Here is a 20326-nt window from a genome sequence, read left to right as displayed (position 1 = left end):
GCTTTTTTGACTTGAGAGTAGATTATGGCACTGTACCTCTTCACTAGTTGCCAGTAAATTTGATCAAAGTAAACCTAAATCTGAAGACACAAACATTGTTTAACAAACTCTTCAAGTAACTGATTCAAGTTCTTGTGAAAGCAGCTGTAAGTGATGTGATCTGGACCTCCTGCAAGAGCTGTGTGCCAGTGGAACTGCTCATTTTCTTATCTGACTTCATGTGTGTAAAGTAAGACTTTCTCAACAGATAGACTTAATAATATGCGAGCAATTTCAGGTTTCAAAGCATAAAAGAGCCTTAGTTCTCACACAATTAAGGCATCTAAAGTAGATTTTCACCTCTTAGGTCTAGAGATAGGGAGAGAAAAAAAAAAGCATATCTAGGTGTTGTAGATCTCTTGAAGTAGTAACTGAGCTGTCCCTTTGTGTGGTACATACTCAACATGTGAATGAATAAATGATTTAATGAGAGGTTGCTGGTTAGCTTACTCTGTTCCCTCAGTGATTGTGGGACAGTTCTTAGGGAAAACTCTGTGCCTGACTATTCAGTTACTAACACTCATGGATGCAGCAACTAAAACTGCACAAAATGGAGAGGCCAAGCATCTAGGAGGGAGGATCTTGTAATTTCAGCTGGGATTAAAGCCTGTGAGCAGTAACCATGCAAATTTTGCAACATGCCATGTTAATGCCATGAGAATCCTTGTTCTATGAGTACATTAGTGAACACTGTTATAAGCTGTTTTCTTGAAAAATGCTGAATGCCCTCCCCAAACCCAGTGCTTACTTTTGTTGCCTTTCTTGTGTTCACTTTTTGAGAGAAGGTGGAAGGAGGTTCTGGTGAACAAAGTGGCAATTGCAAATAGGGCTGTAACTTCTGTCTCTGCATTAAGCGTTCCCATCTATTTTATCTTTAATACTTCTCTTGTTTCACTTAGTGTAGTTTTTCTGGGTAGTACATGTCATGTGTATTTATTGCTGCTCTTAGAGCACTTATATGCAAATATAAAAACTCTGAACTGTGATCTATTTGAGGTATTTGTGTGAAGCTGTATTTGAGTATATACACAAATGCAAAGTGAAGGCACGCTCTGCTGTGGAACAACTAAATGTGCCACTTAGGCCAAGAACTCAAGTGCTGTAGAAAATACATGTGGAAATGTTTTAAGAGTTCATTACATAACTGGGGCATCTGATTATTGTTATTCAAATCTCTCTCACAATAAAAGCCAAAAACTTGTAGAGGGGTTGTCCTTGTTTGTTTGCATCATCCCACTGTTCTGTAGTGCCGTGTAACTCTCAAAGCAACACTGATGCAGTGTTAGGGTGCTTCTCTCTCATCAGAAAGTTATTTCATTTCATTTCACTATGTTTTTAATTGTATTTAATGATACAAGCATAGGAAATTTTCCATCTTTTTTCATTTTAGTAAGGAAATTCAGATTTGAAAATCTGGGGTGGATGTGTATGTAAGGAAGGAGTCACTCCAAATATCATTTTGCCTCGTTGGTTATATTGCAGGATGATTTCCCTGGGCTTTCCCTTCTGTTTGTTACCTACTGTAGCTTGATAAGGAGAACCAAAATGGACTTCTGTGGGCTCCTTCCTTGAGCTCTATTTGTAGCCTGCAACCACAAGGACCATGAAGAAGCCAGCTGGATACTTAGAAATGTAGGAATGGATATTGGAATATAATCACACTGAGTTTCTTAAATCTGCTAAGATTACTCACCACTGCTAAAATTAGCTTTTGCCCAAGGTTTTGGAAACCAGGTGACCAGCTAAAAGAGCAATGTTAAGCACTGGCTTCAGCTGTCCCAGGTTGATATCAGCTGGCACTGGTGATGTGGGAATGTATTCTCACAACAGCTGTAGTGTTACTGGGGTCCCTTGGTGTAAATTGCATGTGGCAGTGCCTGCTGGGAAAGATCACTTTCCTTACTGGGGTTCCTTCTATGGTGTTGAAGGACATAGTGGTGAGAGGAGAAGCAGAAGGTAAGGACTCTGCTCTAGTGTGCTTATTCTTTTTGTTTTCTTCAGCAATGGTGACTCATACGTATATCAAAACTTCAGTTCTGCTAAGTGCTGTGAATGCAAAATTAATGCTTAAGTTTTACATCTTGATCATTGTCAAGTATGTTCTAGTGGCTGCAGAAGAGATCAGCAAGAGAATAGCAAGGTGCAAATGACACATCTGCTGGTTTAATTCAACATATTTGATTATTAGGATTCTTAGGTTCCAAATCTTTGTGTAGTAATAATACTGCTTTTTTCCTGATGCTTCCAGTTACATTCAGTAACTTCTTGCAGAACAAAATAGAAAATCCTATCTGCTTTAATCATGCTTAGTTTGTTTTGAGGAGCATCCTTTCAGAAAAATTTTGGTGAGTTTTAGCTCTGTGTTATATGAAGTGACTGTGTTGGTGGCAGATTCTCCATCTGCTGGCAGGCAACACTGTTAATTGTACTGGTGTCACTGTTGGTTTGACAACTCTCTCAGCTGAAATGGTGAAATTATATAGGTTGCAAACGTATTGTTCTTATGTCTTATTTTGTTTCCTTTGAAAATGACATAATTCATAGTTCCAGTTTAGAGAACAGCTAAAGAAAATTGAGGAGGAAGCAACCTCTGTGCCAGGGTGGAGGAGGAATGAGTATTGGAGGGATGATCTGAGGCTTAAGAGCTGTTGCTGATAAAAGGTTACTTGCATTGGCACAGACCAAACCCTGCCAGAAAGCACATCAGTATGTGCCCACATATTCCTGGAAAGGAAATCGGGGTCAACTATAAGAGAATGTAGTGGAGGTTCTCTGTGGTGTTGTCAGTTTTTTGCTTGCAGGCTAAATGCAGTGCTGCAGTGAATTTGAAATGGTAGGAACTTAAAGAGATTTCTTTTGCCTGCAGGTGTTAAACATCAAGAAGTTATCACAGGTTTATTGATGGCTGTTTTTAATGGCAATATTAATCTGTTATGCTTTGGTTGCTTTATAGCAACCTGTTGTTCAGGGTTGTCCTCACTTTATTTTTTTCCTCCTCTCAATTTAATGCAAGTTGCTCGCTGCAGGGAAGTAACATAATAGTTTTTACTCTCAAGTAAATTGCTTGTATATTAGTAGTTATACAGCAAGCTTTATTTTATTCCTTGCTTCATTCCAGTGTATCATCAGTTCTTATACCATGTAAAGCCCTGCATTTCAGCATTGTTTTGCAACCTGCTTTGACCTTTTTTAAATGCAACTGGCATTTTTACCTTACACCTTAGAAATAGAGTTGAGTAATTAACCTGCAGAATAGCAAGTGTGATTTGGGTTATTTAGACCTGAAATTTTTAGGGTATCTTTTTTTAGGATTACTCTAGCGTATGATTTTTCTTTTTCTTTGGCTTGCACAGTGACTAGTGCATGCATACTGCATGGGATAGACAGGAAGGTTCTCTTACTTTTAGACCAGATTCTCCTCAAAAGAATTGCAGGGAAGAGGGAATTGGTGTTTTGAATTTGCTGAAGTGTAGATGACTTTATTGACACATAGCCTTGATCGTGAATTAAGTGCATGAACATTTGAACATTGCCAAGAGCGAGGTTGTGTGGCTGCTGTGCTGCCCTTTCACTTTTATTGGCCCTTGGTGGCACCCCAGCCTACTGGTGGGGGCAGACAATCTCTGTGTTCTGCGTGCACTGTGAACCTCTAGTGGGTGGTGTTCATCTGTATTCACTCATTCCCTTCTAGTGCTTCCTTAATTAGCTGAGAATGCTGCATCCTGCCTTTTTCCTAGGGATATGCTTTTCCTGTAAGGAAATTAAATGAAATGCAGCCCTATGCTCCTGAAGCAGCAAATGGAAACCTTTTTGTTGCAGAGGTACTTTTGTTGTTAGCTGGTCCATGAATTTGAGTTTCTCTTCAGATATGATTAGGTGTACTCCTGTTGCTGTCAGTAGCCACTCTTAGCTGCTCATGCTTTCAGCAGAGCTCAAGGAAAGAGGCAGCACTGCTGGGAAGAGTGATGTGATGGAACTTGTTTTTCATATTCAAGAGCATCAGAGCTACCTGCATATGAAAAGGCTTTTACAGTGAATGGGTTTTTCTCATCAGCTGGAGTGAGACTTTATCTTAACATTTTCTCCAAGAGGCTGTACTTCTGAGTTTGCTAGAAGTTGTTTTATTGTGTGATATGTATTGGCACTGATATTATTGAAAGCCCAGTTTACATGACAGTATAATAGTAAATTTAGGTGCTTTTAAAACCTTTCACAAGAGCTGATTCAACAGTATAATTCAGCATGATAATTTTTTTTTTGGATTGTGTTTCGAATAAATTATTTTCTACCTTCTTTATATAATCTGTAGGGAAACAAAGTAATTTAAAGATCAGCAAATAGGAGCTCATCAAAATACATCTATAGTAGCTAGTGATAAATAATCTTTTTAACAATGGATTTCTTGCTGAATCTAAGTATTGTTCCCTGGTATTCAATTACTTGAGCTGAGTATATATACTTTGTTCATATACTAGAAATATTGTGTGCTTCTCCTGTGCTTATTGATCAAGCTGGAGTGTCTGTATCAGCCAGCAGATGGTTGCTCCCAAAAAACAGCCAACAAAGCTCCAAAAGACAGAGCTTTTAATACAGGAGTGACGCAGCATCCATTTCCTATTGTCTTGAGTGGAGCTGCCCCAAGCTGGCAGTCCTCAGACTTGCAGCTGGTTTGCTGTATTGTGCCAATGTTGGCTGGACAGAGGCAGCAGGCAGGGAAATAGACTTTCCCAAGGGGAGGTAAATTTAAAATACTTCAGAAATTATGCATTTCCAGAAAGGGGTTAATATGGGGAAACTTAGTAAAGGTGTTTGAAAGAAGTGTGACAGTTTGCAGATGATCTTGTCTCTGGGTTTTTGTGTATGGAGGATTTTGCCTTGAAACTGGGCAAATCATGGCAGGTGAAATTATTTTAGCCCTTAGGTTACAGAACTGTAAAATATTTGAAATACCTGCTTAGTACAGTTCTTATGATGTTACACTGTGGTGCAGTGTTGGGTGTGTAGTTATTCCCACTGTCCACCTCTCCAGCTTCAATACTATTGATGGAATCATAAACACTTAATATATAAACACTTTGGATGATAAAACCCTGCCTGGTTAATTTGCCTTTTAGTATTTTGAAGAGTTCTAACCAGAGAATACTGAAGGTTGAGGAGGATTTAAAAAACTTTTTCCACAACTTTTGCCTTTCACTTTTCTCACTATTTGTGTGGTGAAGCCAAACACAAGCTTATTTGGATCTGGAAGGACAGAAAGAATTTATGGAGATTAGTCAGAAGCATCTTTTAACAGAGGAGATTTTCTGATAAGCATACGTGTTTATATGTTTTATATATTTAAATATTCTTGTAAGCTTTTTGATGTTTTAGGAACTTTGTTTGATTTTATATTCTGACTTATTTGTATGATATTTTGTGGGTTAAGTTTATATATTTTATTTCTTCTTGAGTTTTTTTTTTGTTTTACACTCTCTGATAAGGATTTTCTCTAATTTTTTTCTGGTGTTCTGGTTTGTGTTACTGTTATTACTTAGAGAGGTTGGTTAGTAGCTGTGGGGGAAACAAGCATAATTGTTTTACACAATTCTTTTAGTTACTTAGGAGCGTTTTAACATTCTGTGTTTTGTTAAGGTTTATGATATAATACATTTATTACACTACTATTTCTACAAGCTATATGGTGCAAAACTAATAGATTATGTTACACTAATAAACAGCTAAAAGGAGTTACAAATTGTATTATATCTAAATATTTATGATCAATTAACGACTTGTAAAAGCTAATACATAAATGCGAAAGCCAATATTATATGGTCATTTTTAACAGAACCCACAAGCTTATCAGCACCACCTGTGTGGCTACACAAAGCACTGTGTAGCTCTCAGACCTGAAGCTGGTGACTTGTGACAGTAATTCTCCCCAGTACTGGCTAGCATGTGTTCATCTGAACAAAATACCTTTTGTAAATCTTACCTAGAGGCTGCAGTCTTAGATGGTTGTTTCTTCTCATTTAGATAGTTCTGGTGCATTGTACATCTTTTGTTTAATGCCTTGTAGCCAATTTTCTGTAAGAGGCTTAAATCTGCAGGACTTGTTATCAGTTCTAGCATGTTAGTGGTTCAAGTATAGTGCCAAATAAACAGTTTGTTCAATTTTTAATTAGGATTATTTTATATCTGACAGTTTTTTGTAATTGCCAGTCATTCTACAATTTTTAAAAAAATGAAATCAGATTACTTTGGTTGTCCAATTCCTGTTACTGCTCCTTCTGTGAGCACTTAGAAAGAGAAGCAGCCCACTTCAGCTAATTGTACTGTAACTGTCCTAGTGTCTGACAAATTGTATTAACTCTTCTGTACTTAACGGAAAAAATGAAGTGGAAATAGACTTGATGCAAAAGGCTGGCTTTGTTTGGGAAAATGTGTTTTAGTTTAAACTTTCACTTATTTTCAGCAGCACTGTTAGCTTGAAGTTTAAATGCATAGTTGTTTTGGAGGTCCCTTGAGTTGAGAGCCTTGACAGGTATTGGTAAAGGATTCTGTTTCATGTTTTATATTGTATATAATCTTGCTTCTGGAGAGCTCAGCTGGGTCTTCCATGCAGTTCCTCAACTCAGCAGCTAATTTTGTTTTGTCTTATTTTGAGTTTGTTGTGTTTTATTTGTTTGGGTTTTTGTTATTTTTTGTTATACTGATATCTCAGAATAGCAAGTCTTATTTGTGACTAGCCAGCATAATTTGTGACTACTTGGAACTAATTTTTGAGGGGGAGGAGGAATGTATTGAGTTTTGCAAAGTCGTGGTCCTATACCGTGGTCTGACTGAAAGATGACATTGCTGTGGGACAGTTCTTGGACCACCACTCTTCAAACTTTTGCTGACCTCTTGTCAAGAGCACAGGGAGGAGTAAGGTGCTAAATGTGTTATCCCTTCCACCTTCCTCTGTAATAATTCTGAAGCCCTTTGGCCCACATCTGCAATATTTATTGGAAGGAAAAGGAACCTTTGATCCTATGCAAAAAGCTTATCTGAAGAGATGGAGTAGGAACCTGCTGCAGAGGACCCTGTTTTATTGACAGGAACTCTTTGAGCAGTTGAAGTTCTGAGATGTCCTCTTCCTGAACTTGAAAGAGGAGGGAAAAATAAAAAAGCTAAGAATAACTGAAATATCCCTTAATATTCATATCCCAGCTCTGTTGCCAAAGGAAAGCTGCAGCAAAGCAAGAGGCTAAGCTATGTATGATGAGTTAGTGCAACCCTTGAGTTACCCTAAAGTTGTTAGCTGAGCATGGGAGGAGGCTTGGCTTTCCAAAGGAACTACCAGCAGAGCACAACTTGATATTTGGCTCTGACATATTCACAGAGATATGAATAGGCTTCTTATGTTGCAGCACGTAAGCAGGATTAGAATGTGAGTCTACTACAGCAGTTGGTGAAAACAGCATATGTTTAATTTTATGAAGACTTAAAGACAGATGGTGTCCCATAGAATAATTATATAACAGCCAAAATTCCCTTAACAAATCTTTTTATAATAGTTGTGATAATTACTCATGAATAGCCAGTCATTTCAGTGTTTTTCTGTTACATAAATAGTACAGGGATCTAGTTTATGTTCTTCAGTCTGGGTTATTTTTTTCACTTGTCACTTCTAGTCTTCCCTTGTTTTTGACAAAAGGCCCAAGTGATGTGCACTTCTGTCCAATCAAGTGAAATAAATCTGAAAATGTCACCTCTCTATATCTGTCTCTCTTAGGCTTTTTCCTTTGCCCTCATGGACTCCCTGTTTTTTACTCCTCCCAGTCTCTGTCCAAAGAGATTAAAGTTCCCATAAGAAATTGGTTACTGCGTGTTCCCCTGTAGTCAGCCTTGGAGCAATGGAATATAGAATTAAGATCTGTTTTCTGGGAACTGCTGGCTTTCATCCAAGATTTTATACCCATTTCTTCAGCTGTTATCTTGGATGTTTGTTGCATGACTCTTGGGTGGACTCGGAAGTTGTGCAGATTGCTGGAAAAGAGTTGTTAGAAATGGGTGTGAGCTGGTGCAACTACTTCTGAGGCATCAGTGTCATAACAGCCTTTGAAGCACCAGTGGCCCTGTTTGATCTGACACCAAGATGAACTGCCTGCTAGCAAAGGACAGTTGCCTTTTGATGAGGATTTTAAGGAATGGATTTAACCATGTCCTTTCTTACCTCTTTAAGTCTAAGCCTTTCAGTATTCAGTAGCTCATAACCCATCTGCTTTCTGTATCCAAAGGGCAATTTGCCAACTCCTTGTAAGCCACAGGTCACTCCTTGACTGTCATCATCTTGGGGGAAGGGATAGAGAAAAGCTTTTTTCTAGCTCTCTGACTGTATCATGTTTGTGCCAATTTCTACTTTTTCTGGCAAAGGTAGCACGCAGGGCAGGGATTCAGATACAGGTCATGTTAAATAGGCTGGCCAAGGTTAAGGAGATGTTAAACTTGTGATGGACAGAATTCTGCTAACACACCATTTTAGGTGATGCCAATGAAAAGTAGAAGCATTTATTGAGCACTGGCCAGTTTGTCTGCACAATGTGCTTCTTATTTATAGGCCTCTTTGTATGAAGCTATATTCCTGCTTTCCCCAAAGGAAGCCTTGGTAGCTTCCTTGCTGGCCGTGGACCTTTAGTAATCCTAACAGATGAGGATTTGAAGAAGTAATTATAGGAAATACAGCAGCAGAAGTACTTCAGTAAATGCCATGGCTGTTTCTCAGCTGGAGAAGTACTAATAGTGATTTCCTTTGGGACACCACACTTTTTTCTCAGTGGTAGATACAAGTCTGGACCTTGACAATTGATCAAATTCAGCCCGTGGCTCAGACAAATTGAGAAATTAAACAGGACAATGTCTTTAGCATGCTAAACAAGTTTCCAAGCAGCTAGACTCTCAATTATGCTGTGGTGATAACTTTCATGGTTATCCATCCAAGAAATCCAGTGATTCCTTGGTCTGGACGTTGTTAGAACCGTTGCAGGATAGTTAAATGTCTTATCTTCCAGGTCTAATGTGGTTTTTGCTTTAAGACTTTAAAAATGTTCTTTCACATTATGTGTTTGCATTGTACCAAACATGTTATTTGGTGTGGGATATCCCTTGGGTCGGTTGGGGTCAGCTGTCCCTGCTATTTCCTCTCTCAACTCCATGGGCACTCCAGCCTCCTCGCTGGTGGGGTGGGATGAGGAATAGGAAAGACCTTGACTGTTCAAGTGCTGCTCAGCAGGAATGGAAACATCACTGTATTATCAACACTGTTTCCAGCCCAAATCCAAAATATAGTCCATAGTAACATCTGTGAAGACAATGAACTCCATCCCAGCCAAAACCAGCATGCTGATGGAAATGGGGACTGCATATGAAAGAAGGGAGTTAGGGGATAAAGCAGTGAAATGTTGCAAATAAGGGTTATTGCTAATATTGGTGTTTCTTATGTGGTCCTTAAAAATGACTATATTCGGTTTTTTATTTTGGAGGGAATGGCTAAAGGGAGTTATAATTTAATGTTGATATACTGATGAATGTGGCAGTTGCCAGCATTTTGCCATAGAATATTCTCTCTGATTTCTCCAGTTGGTGCAGCTTCTTTGCCTCTTTTTAGCAATAGGAGTCAGATCTTAAAGGAAAAAAGGTCTGTGCTACTACAAGGCAGACTGCACTAATATTTTATCTGTTCGAGACCACAGTATTATGTGGAAGGTACAAGGTTCATGAGAAAAAGCTTGTAAGCAGCAGTTAGTTGGTATGTGATTTACACAGCATGAAAATCCATTGAACTATTTTTAGGCCTTTTGTGCCCGTGATTCTAAAGTGGATCTGTTGTCTGTCTTGTCTGTCACAGTCAGAGGACAGAGACACTTACATCCTCAGCAAGATACTAGTTTGGAGAAGTAAAGTTTAGCTCCCTTTCCAACCTGGGGATAAAGAAAGGTAGGATTGTCAGATTTCTCCGAGTGATCATTTGCGGCATGTATGAAGTCTTTTATAGTTGACCTCTAATACATGACTTTAAACAATAACACTGAGAGTGTTGAGGTGTAGAGGATTATTATCCTTGGTGTCTACTGCCAGATCTGGAGTCTACATTAGTCTCTTCAGTTTGCAATTTTTGTTTCACTAACAAAATCGTTCAATACATTCAACTTGTTCTTGTCCTAGAAGAAAAAGCTTTCAGCTCAAAAGTAAAGAATGTATTCATTGGAGACATGGGACATGGGGTGAGACATGGCAACATAATTACAATGACAGCTTGTCAGTCTGTACTAGCTTTGGTTACGTCTTATTTTTACAAGTTTTTCTTGTTTTTCCAGTATTTGCCTTTCTGGAAATTTTAACACCACCTTTTACCCTGTTTCTTGAATCTCGGATAAAAAAAAGATTGGAAGTCAGATCAGCTTCTCATATTGATACTTGAAAACAGAAAACTGCTAATAGTTTGTTTTGATTGAGGTCTTTAAGGAAAGATTATTGAGAGGTTGAGAACAAATCATCCCAGTGTGCAGAGTACCAAGAATGTCAGAAGAAGGGATGTGGAGCTAAGCAAGGAGTTTTAATGAATTCAAGTGTAAAAGAGCAAGAAGAAAAAAAGAAACATGAGCAAAGACAGGCAGAGGGTGTGTGCAGATATCCTTGGGCACTAGGGCTGCCATCCAGCAAGCCAAAGCCTGGTTGCAGTTCAGACTGTCGTGGGACATGAGAAATAGCTAAAAAGGGCCTCTACAAGCATACCAGTAGCAAAAGAAAGTTATTTGAAAAGACAAGTGTGTTGTTGAATAGGGAGACAGCTTAATAATGGATCATACAGGGAAGGCTCAAGTACTCAATGTTTTTGGCTCAAAAAAGCAATAGATCAGGGACTTAGCAGAGAAGCTGATGTGTTCTACTGTCTTCCTATTAGAGCTTTACTTGATATCTCATCTGGCTCATCTTTGATTAAATATCAGCCTGATGCTCTTTCTGCTGTGAACAGAGAGTACAGGTTATTGCTTTTTCCTTATGCAGTGGTTAGAGTCTATTACCAGTTTGCTGTCCTTTGTGTTGTAAATAAGAATTCTAAGTCTGTTGGAGTTTTTTTTTGCCAACAGTTACTTCTTTGCTTTCTTAGGTACTCTAAGCAATTCATGTTTTTGTAAAAGTTAAGTGCCTAAGACTAGATGTAACATCCAGCTAAGCTTTATAGGGAATAAATAGAACATAAGGATTACTGTCTGTACTTTGCAGGATATATGGCTTCAATTTTATGCTCCTGTATGGACTAGGGTTTTATGTAGTTGCTCTTTCTTGTTGACTCAACTTAGAATAGACCATAGCTCTTTAAAACACTTGCTGTTATAAACTTTGATTTTTTCAATGGTGCATACTCAATACGGAAGCAATGTGTGACTGGATTTGCCAGAGAAGCACATAGTCATTGTGACTGAAATTACAGCAGTGCTTCAGTGTTGCTGTTGGAGGGAGGAAAAATATGGGAAGTGGGGGATCATCCTGATAAGTCTGCATGCTCTGTGTGTGTATGTATATATAGCTGGGATCTTGAAGTCTGGGCAGAATTTACTTGCACTGAGAGTCTTAACAAGCATCAGCCATTTGAATAATCCTGTATTAGATCCTTTCTGGGAGGAGCTGCCACACACTGATCTCTGCACTGCGCTTCTGCACTTGGCTGTGTCAGCTTTTGAGTAGCTCCTTATATGTTGCCTCTGCTGAATGGGTGGTTTCATTCTCTCTAGATCTCTGGACTCAGTTAAAATAAAGGTGAGGTCTCATTCTGCCTGCTCTAGGAAGACCGATTAAATGTGTTATTTTCATTTATCCTGCTGGTAAGAAAAATATTGAATGATATTGAATGATATTGACAAGCACCTGGAAATTAGTTGTCATGTCCTTCCATTTTGGTGGGGAGATATTGGTAAATATTTGCTTCCTTAGCCTGTCCTCCCCATTCTCACTGTCATATCCTAGTAGATTCACTACCACTACTTACCAAAATTTATAATAAGAGTCTCTTAATCCAAATTCCTTCAAAATGCTCAAGACTAGTCAGTTTTGTTGCAGGTAGTGGGACCCAGAGCAGGCACCAGAGAACTTGTGGGTGGATAATGCTGTTAAAATAAGGGTTTTACTTTGTACATTGACATTAATCAAAATAATTTCTACAGTACAATGCACAGCTGCAGTGTCAGTGTCCTCTGGGAAACATTTTTGATCTAAATGCAGTGGGTGTCATTAAGAGCATTTGAAGTGCACAGGGGGAAGTGCAGTCTTGTGGCATGAAATAATAAGTCTTCCCAACACAGAATCACAGAATGGTTTGTGTTGGGAGGAACCTTAAAGATCATTTAGTCCCACCCCCCCCCACCACGCCATGGGTAGGGACACCATTTGTCAGGTTTTTCTTTCTAAAGAACACAGAGACAATTAACAGCCTATTTTTATTTTTTTATTATAATTATTATTTTTTGGTAGTTGTTTGTCCTTCTCTGAATGGAGGAGGGGAAGAAACTTCCATTCATTTTTGATTTGCTTCAGAGTCATTATTAATTTTGGAACTTAGTAAATATCTGAGTTAATGGTTACTCAGTTGCTTTTCCAAGTGGAGCTGGGCTTGGCAGAATTTTGCCTTGGTGCATGGCAAATGTGGCAAAGCTGGTCATCAGGGCCCTGTGTTTTCATTCTGTACACTGTAAAGTAGCAACAGCAGCTTGAAATCCTTTTCCCACTGATTTTTTAAAATATTTTGAAGGATGCTCTCATGAGACCTCACCTGGAGTATTGCACCCAGCTCTGAGGTCCTGAGCACAGGAAGGACACAGAGCTGTTCGAGTGAGTCCAGAGTAGGCCATGAATGTGGATCAGAGGAATGGAGCTCTGTCTGGGGAAGGGGCAAATTCTGGGGAGAACTTCCAGTACCTACAGGAAGAGAACCCACAGGAAAGCTGGGGGCAAATGCTTTAGTAGGTCCTGTTGTGATAAAACCAAGGGTAATATTTTCAAGCTGAAGAGGGTCAATTTGAATTAGATGTAAGGAAGAAGTTTTTTCCGAGAGTATGGTAAAACACTGAAACTGGTTCTATGATTTAAGGAGATGCTACCTTGTGAAGCTTTCAAGCTTTTAAGAATTCTGTGTTATTTCTCTGATATGCTGTTGTGGTTTAACCTCAGCCGCCAACTGAGCGCCTCACAGTCGCTCACTCGCTTTGACTACTCTGCCAGTTTTGATGTAAAGTTTACTTTGTCTTGTCATTGCTGACAGTCTGTGGGAAGAAATAAAAGTATTTGAATGAGCAGAGTCAACATTTTGGATGAAAACACGAATCTCCTAGAAGTCCTTCTAAGTGTAACTTTATTTTTTCTTACTAAATGAAACAAAAACCCGTATCCCAGCAAATATTAAAAAATATGCAAAAGTAACCCAGCCTTCAACATAGAGAGTCCAAGAAAATTCTAATTTAAAGTTATCCTTTAAACACCTTTGGGACTGCACAGCAAGTATTCAGTTGAAATCACATTAAATTAGTAGTAGTCACTTAAAGTTGGTGATTCGTGTGAAAAACTCTAGATCTGTTTTGCACTCTTCATTGCTAATAACACTGTCAGGGAACATTAAAGAATGAGCATTTTGTCACTGAACAGTAAACTTATGTCATGTTTCAGCGCATGGGATGGTTATTACATGGGGTTTGGATTTTTTTGTTTCTCTGGAGGAGTTGATTAAAGCTGGTTGTTGCCTAAAGGCATGTTGGAACAAGTTTCTGTTCTTGTTTCTTAGGGTTTCTGTTTGTTTTTAAAATAATCTAATGCAATGAATACAATCTGTAGTGTAAATGAAATAGAAGAAATCTGCCATTCCAAAACAAGGGTTTTGTTCCAAGCCTCGTTTCATAGGGAATTTCTCCTCTTCTGGGAATTGGGTGGGTGCACAAAACAGTTGAGGAATTTTGGAACAGACGAAATTAGCAGGTAGCTGGTACTGCCCACAGAGAGAAATGTTATCACAATTTTAGTTTCCTTTTCTTTTGTTTTCACATTGTTGTTAGTATCTTTTCATTGACTTGCCTGGGGTCCATCTGTGATTTTGGCCATTACCAGCCTGGTGTTTCCTGAATTATATTTGTGATGTCTAAGAGGCAAAAAATATCACAAGGGGCAGGTTTCATTCTGGTCAGCACTTCATGTCATTCTGGCAAGGGCAAGGCCATGCAGCTTGTAGCAAACAAGCTTAATGCCCTTGCTCTCTTAGGATCCTCTGTGGCATTATTAGACTTAATTATGTTGATCCCAAATGCACTTTAATTAGGACAGGCAAGGAGAAAATTAACTAGACAGCACAAGTCGCATGAACCTCCTCTATCCTGCTTTTTATGTTCTTTGCTTTATTTTTCTTTTCTTCCTTTTTTGGCTCTTGGGCTTTTAATGGAATAAAAAAAGTGTTTGGCTTTGTCACACAAGGTAATTGCATCTTTTAAAGTATAGCTGCCTGCTGTGACTAAAAGGTACCAAAACAGCCTTTAATACCCTGGTGCAGATGAAAGTTTGTCAGGTGGGAATGGTTGATAAACCTGCTCTTAGATTTCTTTTCTACTGGAGTTTAGGACAGGCCACTAGAAAAAGATGGGTTTCTGCATTTTGCTTGTCTCCTCTGTGACTTTCCTAGATATTTTTATCAAATGTCTGTACAGCCAGCCCTTTACACCTACATTTATCTCCATTTTCCCTCCCCTCCCTTTCTTTAGACTTTAAATCTATCAAATAGTGGATTTGTAACCCACTGTAATAATGTATGGCCAAAACCAGTGACTGTTGGCAGTACTGCTTAAATGAAACCTTTGCTAAATGCTTTTTCACATGCTGTGTTCTTTCTTGTGTGTTCAGTACATTAAATGGAAGTGAACCAGCAACAATCTGTCATGATCCCCCAAATTCAGTCTCATTTAATTGAACAATAAGAAACCATTTTTATTTTTTTTTTCATCAGTTTCATCAACACTTTACCCTTCCTGAGCCTGAGAAACTACTGGGGTTTTTTGCTTATACTACAGAGATAGCATTGTACTCAACCCTCAGCTTTGAGACAGGCCTTGTCCTGAAGATTTCAGTCTATTTGGAGGAGACAAATGATGATAGGAAAAACTGAGGCATGGAAGGGACGTGACCTGTGTGGGGTCTTGCTGCAGGTCAGTGGCAAAACCATGGTGAGAACTCGTGTGCTGTAGCTGCTGTCTCATTGTTGGGTCAGCCCCTGGTCACTGTGGGCAGCCACTTCCCAGGCACCCTGGTAATCAACTTTTAACATGTGTACTGCAGGTCAGGCTGCTCCTGAACTCTGGTGGTGGTGCTGTCATCTGTTCTTTCAGTTCATTGTCTGATTTATAGCTTCAGGTCTCTTGCACTCCTGTTTCTAAACTTCTTCATTAATTCCAAGACTAGTTTGGAATGAGAAAACGTTAATTTCTAGAAGTATCTTATGCCAGATTATAATAAGCAGTCATTAAGCTGTCACGGTCTATCGTGTCTGTGGGACTTGAGAGACCTTTAATCAGCAGATTATTGACACTACATGGCAAACAGTCTGGTATGTAAATAAAAGTTCATGACCTTTGGAATTGCTAATAGAAGATCCCCATTCAGGTTACTACTGCTAAAAAAGAAGAAAGGTCTATATATGTTTTTGATGTTGTTTTTATTGTAAGGCTAGTGAAAGGTAAAGAGTGTAGTGCCTTGTAGTTCAGGCCCAAGGCTTTTTTATCAGCAACTGTAACATTGCACTGCTGCTAATGTTTGATTTTGCTAAGCATCCAAGAGTTTCCGTATGTTGTGTTGTAATCCTCTTTTTGGTGATTTTGTCTTCTGAAGTTATTTCAAGTTCCTTTGTCATAATATGGATTTAAGCAGTGTGAGTGTAGTTTTAGGCATTTGTTTTACGGTAGTAAACTCTGATGCTTTTTTTTACGTACAGTATAAACACTGTACGGAAGTTGCCATTTAACTCCACGTGTCTTTGCATGTGTAAGACTGATTAGCTCTCAGTTTGTAATGTGTTAGATGGTCTTAAACAGAGAAAAGACAGAAAACAGAATCTTCCTCTATACTTCAAGATAAAATGCATTTTGGTTACCAGCCCTCTCCCAATTAAAGGTATGAGAGCATCTAAACTAAAGACATTTCAGAGCCCTTCTCTAAAAACAGCTGTGTGGTCGCCCCTGCCCCAAGCTTAGTGCTCTGAGCCCAAGGTGGATTGTGATAAGCACACCAGAGCTGGAAGGAGTTCCTGGGTTCTGTGTGAAGTGCAGCAGCATTTGCTGCAGAATGCAAGTACAGATGGCCACAGTTACTTTAGCTCCCCTGGAATTTCCACTTCAATCTTGTGTCCTTATACAGTTGCCCTTTTCTGTGTTTCATACTACAGTACAAATTAAAACTAATGTTTGAAAATAATAGTTCTCAAAAACAAACTGCAGCCTTAGTCCTGGGTGTCTGTAACTGACCACGGAAAATGAATAAACTCCACAGAACTGAGCATGCTCCTTTGTGCTAAATAAATTATCTTACTGAGGAAAAAAAATCACAAGAAATTGATAATAGCTGAAAGTTCATTCTTCTCATATTCTTTAAACTTGCTGCAATTTTACTGCCTGTGTTACTCTTATTTTGGAGGGAAATATGTTTATAGTTAATTGGCCTAATCTCCAGTTAGCTAAATTTGGTACACAGATCAAATTTTAATAATGAAAAGCATTACTGATTAAAAAAAATAGATACAACTTGTGGATATTGCATAAAGCATTCTAAATGTTAAATTGAACATGGGACTACAAAAAAAGGCTTGCTTTTAGTTCTTCATTCAGCCAAACATACCAATTAGATGCTGTACTCTTTGTCTTAGAGGTTTTGTCTTTCATATAAGTTTTACGGGAATCTTAATTGAAAATTTGTAAAAAGGCTTGTCAAAGTAACCAATTTCAGTGATAGAATAAAAATAATGATATAGAATGAAATATATATTAAATATTGTTTTAGATTTCTCAGGAGAAATACTAAACTTGTTAGGTAGTTACTTGTTTTTCTATGACTTCTAAAATACAGTAAAAGAGCTCATTGCCCTAACTCGAGGCTGATTTCTTTTTTCTTTGTCTCTGCTACAACGGTATCAGTCTCAATCTATTGCTCCCAATCACTCTTCGATTTTTAAAAAACATACTATACAATTTCACTGAAGTATGCCCTATTTTTTGTAATTTGATGTAAGAATATACAGTGTTCACTCAGTAATAATTCAGTGGAGAATTCCCCTTGCTGATTGAATAAACACTTCTTGATCTTTATTATTGTGCAAGGTGCAGCATTGCTTTTGTGGAAGGGAATTGAACAATTGAGAGGAAAAGTCAATGGAAATGCATTTATCTGTGCTGCAGGACACATGGCTTGTTCAAAGAGGACTCGCTGAAAAGTAGATCAGATGTCTTGTGTAAAAAACTGCTGACTGAGTTCATACACATGCTTCTAGCAAAGCTCTTGCTCTTGCGTAAATGGAGAGGTGATGGGGACATGAGGTTGTTTCTGTAGAAACATTTTTTTGGCAGCTCTTTTGCAGTACAAAAATACAGGTGATGACAACTCTTGGGATGAAAGAAATTTTACTTCCATAGGGCATTTTTTTCCTTTGCAAAATCAGTAGCAATGGCTTTATGCAAAAGTATTAAAGAATAGGTGTCTGTCTAGAATTTGACTGATAAAAATGATGTGTTTTATTTAGAAGGTGTTCCTCAATGCCTTTTCTTGAAGGCAAAACAGGGATAGATGAAGGACTACAGTTTAGAATATATCACCTTTGATAAGAAGTCAGTGTTACTGGATTGTTTTCTTTTTACAGTGACTCAAAAGAGTTTCTAAGGTGCACTTTCAGGTTAAAAAATCTAAAGTGAAAATTTTCATGCAAGGATGCATTTAAAAAGAAAAAATCTAAATCATGAGGTGGACTGTGATGCATTGATTACCGAGACTACTGAAGTGCACCATCTCTGAAAATGCAGCACAGCCAAGATACTGCTTTGGAACTGGCAGATGTCCTGCAGGACTTGGGGGAGATCATTGAGCACAGCTCACCTCCTCAGCTTTTACAAACAGATATTGTATTTTTCAGGGTTCCTTTATTAAGTTTTCAGTTTTGTTTTGCAAGTTATGGCAGGGTGGTATGTTAATTTTCATTATGAAATGAGGTTTTTGTAAATGAAGACTTACCTGGATGCTTACCATGCAGCTCACCATACTGTGCATTGTATGTGCTAAGAATAGTAGGAGTTTTTGTGTAATTCCAAGGGGATTTCTTCACATGGGCAATTTTCAGCATCATTGAACACAGGAATAAAAATCTCAATTCGTAAGATTAACTGCAGAACAATTATTAGGAAGCACTCAGAGCTACACACTAAAGAAAAGAAAGGAAAAACAGGAAGGGTAGAAGAGTCTGAGATCCAGGTAGTGCATTTGTTAGTGTCTGATTATGTTTTGTCTTTTAAAGCCAGAAAAATATTCTGATCAATCTGAAAAATATTATTATTATAAAAATGTATCAAAGTTGTGATTTTGCATTTACTAGTATCTCTCATTACCCTAGAAGACTGGCAGAGATCTTTTGTCCAAAGTTCTAAATGCCTGCTTGTGGCCAATATACACGTGCTTGTATTTGGGGTGGTTTTATCAGCTGTCTTACTGCCTTCCTTGTGTGCACCTGCAGTACTGGGGTGGCTGGATTACTCAGAAGGCCCTCGGTGACAGGATTTGGAAGAGTGAATTAAGTAGAAAGTATAAGTCAGAGCTTAAGCTGAGCTCTTAATTGCACTGCGTCTGTCAGTGGAGATTGGCCTACAGAGTAGTCGTCTCCTTACTTTGTGCAAACCTCCAGTCCGATCACTCCTGGTTTATGAGAAGGCTGCATAGAAATATAGGGAAGTACCTAAAAAAGATTCGTGCGTATAGGACACAGTATCAGGCAGCTTAGGGTCTTTGGTTTTGCTCCCAGTTATTGCTGATTCATGTGGCAGAAATAGGAAGGATATGTTTGTGTTACACTGATTAGTGAGATTTGTTGATAAAGTAATTGATATATTTCATAAGCATGTATGAATACCTTAGGACTCAAACTGGATGAAGTTATTTCATATTTACTGGGAGCCAAGAATTGAGGGAATCCTTAAATTGATGAAAAGAATGGAATCTATATTTGTGGAACTTTTTTTTTCTTCTCCAGGAAATCTGTGGTCTATAAGATGCCTTAATTTTGCAAGGGGATATCCATTTAAAAAAATAAACTGTGTGAGAATACAAAAATACAAGCAGCTATTCTCAAATGAAGAGGTAAAACAATTTCATTTGTGAAATAGATTGCATGCAATTTTAAGGAACAGAAAATCTGGTAAAGCTGGTGGACACTCATTAATTTTTTTCTTTCTAAAATAAAAATACGTTTTGAGAGGACATGGAGCAGGTGGCTTCAAAGACAGTGGTACTATTTTTAGCCTTCTAATTCTATGATGAGAATTAATGACAGTAGAATTAAGAAGAGTTTACCGGTTTTCCATTATGCTTTTTTGGTACACTTCTCAGTTTTAACTACAAATTTGGTAATACATTTCTTCTCTTAAGTCAGGCACTGTGGACATTAGTAGTTATTATGGAGAGAATTTTCAAAAGCTTCTAGTAATTCTTGTACACTGTTAAAGTCAAAAGGGAAACTAGAGGGAATTGTGCCACAATTTAGTGTATTTGTATATACTGATTGTTGTGCATCATTTGCCTGGAGAACTAAAACAGTGTAATTTCTACAAACATTAAAAAAAAAATTAGTTGTATTTCATGCCTTTAGATGGATAATAGATGCAGTGTTTTATGGGGACAGACAGCTCAGCCAGCAGCCAAATCTAATCTCTCTTAGTCACTGGAAGGCTGTGGAGTGTGGGCTTTCTCCTTCTGCTGCTTCTTTCTCAGCTCCAGCCTCCACACGGCCTCATGGCTGATCAGAAGCTCTTTGTTTGTGCAGAAATGTCCTTGTTGGTTGAGAGTGCAGGGGCTTGTACATGTTACAGATTGGGGCTGGTAAGTTCTTGTAGCACAGCCTCAAAAATCCGTATCTTGCAGGAATTGTGTAGGAGAGGCAGGAGTAGGAGCTCCAAGCAAGTTGGTGATAGACCACACTGACAGTGTAGAAAACTATGGATGGATTGTTGTCCTGCATTGTTACATAAAAATCATATATATTGACTGC

General features: G+C 38.4%; 1 protein-coding gene across 5 annotated transcripts in view; it reads left to right on the top strand.

Annotated features, from left to right (window-relative positions):
• Positions 1 to 20326, top strand: part of TSPAN5 (tetraspanin 5) — an 83401-nt gene that overhangs the window by 26172 nt on the left and 36903 nt on the right. Inside the window, exon 1 of one of the 5 annotated variants that reach the window (XM_058837603.1) lies at positions 15168 to 15239. The exons of the other annotated variants lie outside the window; for them this stretch is intronic. Within the exon in view, the coding sequence (XP_058693586.1) occupies positions 15180 to 15239 (60 nt within the window). The 5' untranslated portion in view covers positions 15168 to 15179. Of the gene's footprint in view, positions 1 to 15167; positions 15240 to 20326 lie in introns of those variants that run through there. 5 annotated transcript variants of the gene reach the window in all.

The sequence above is a fragment of the Poecile atricapillus genome, chromosome 4 (assembly GCF_030490865.1).
Source record: "Poecile atricapillus isolate bPoeAtr1 chromosome 4, bPoeAtr1.hap1, whole genome shotgun sequence".
NCBI classification, from domain to species: Eukaryota; Metazoa; Chordata; class Aves; order Passeriformes; family Paridae; genus Poecile; species Poecile atricapillus.
Note: the sequence above shows the minus strand (reverse complement) of the source record. Positions and strands in the feature narration are given on the sequence as shown.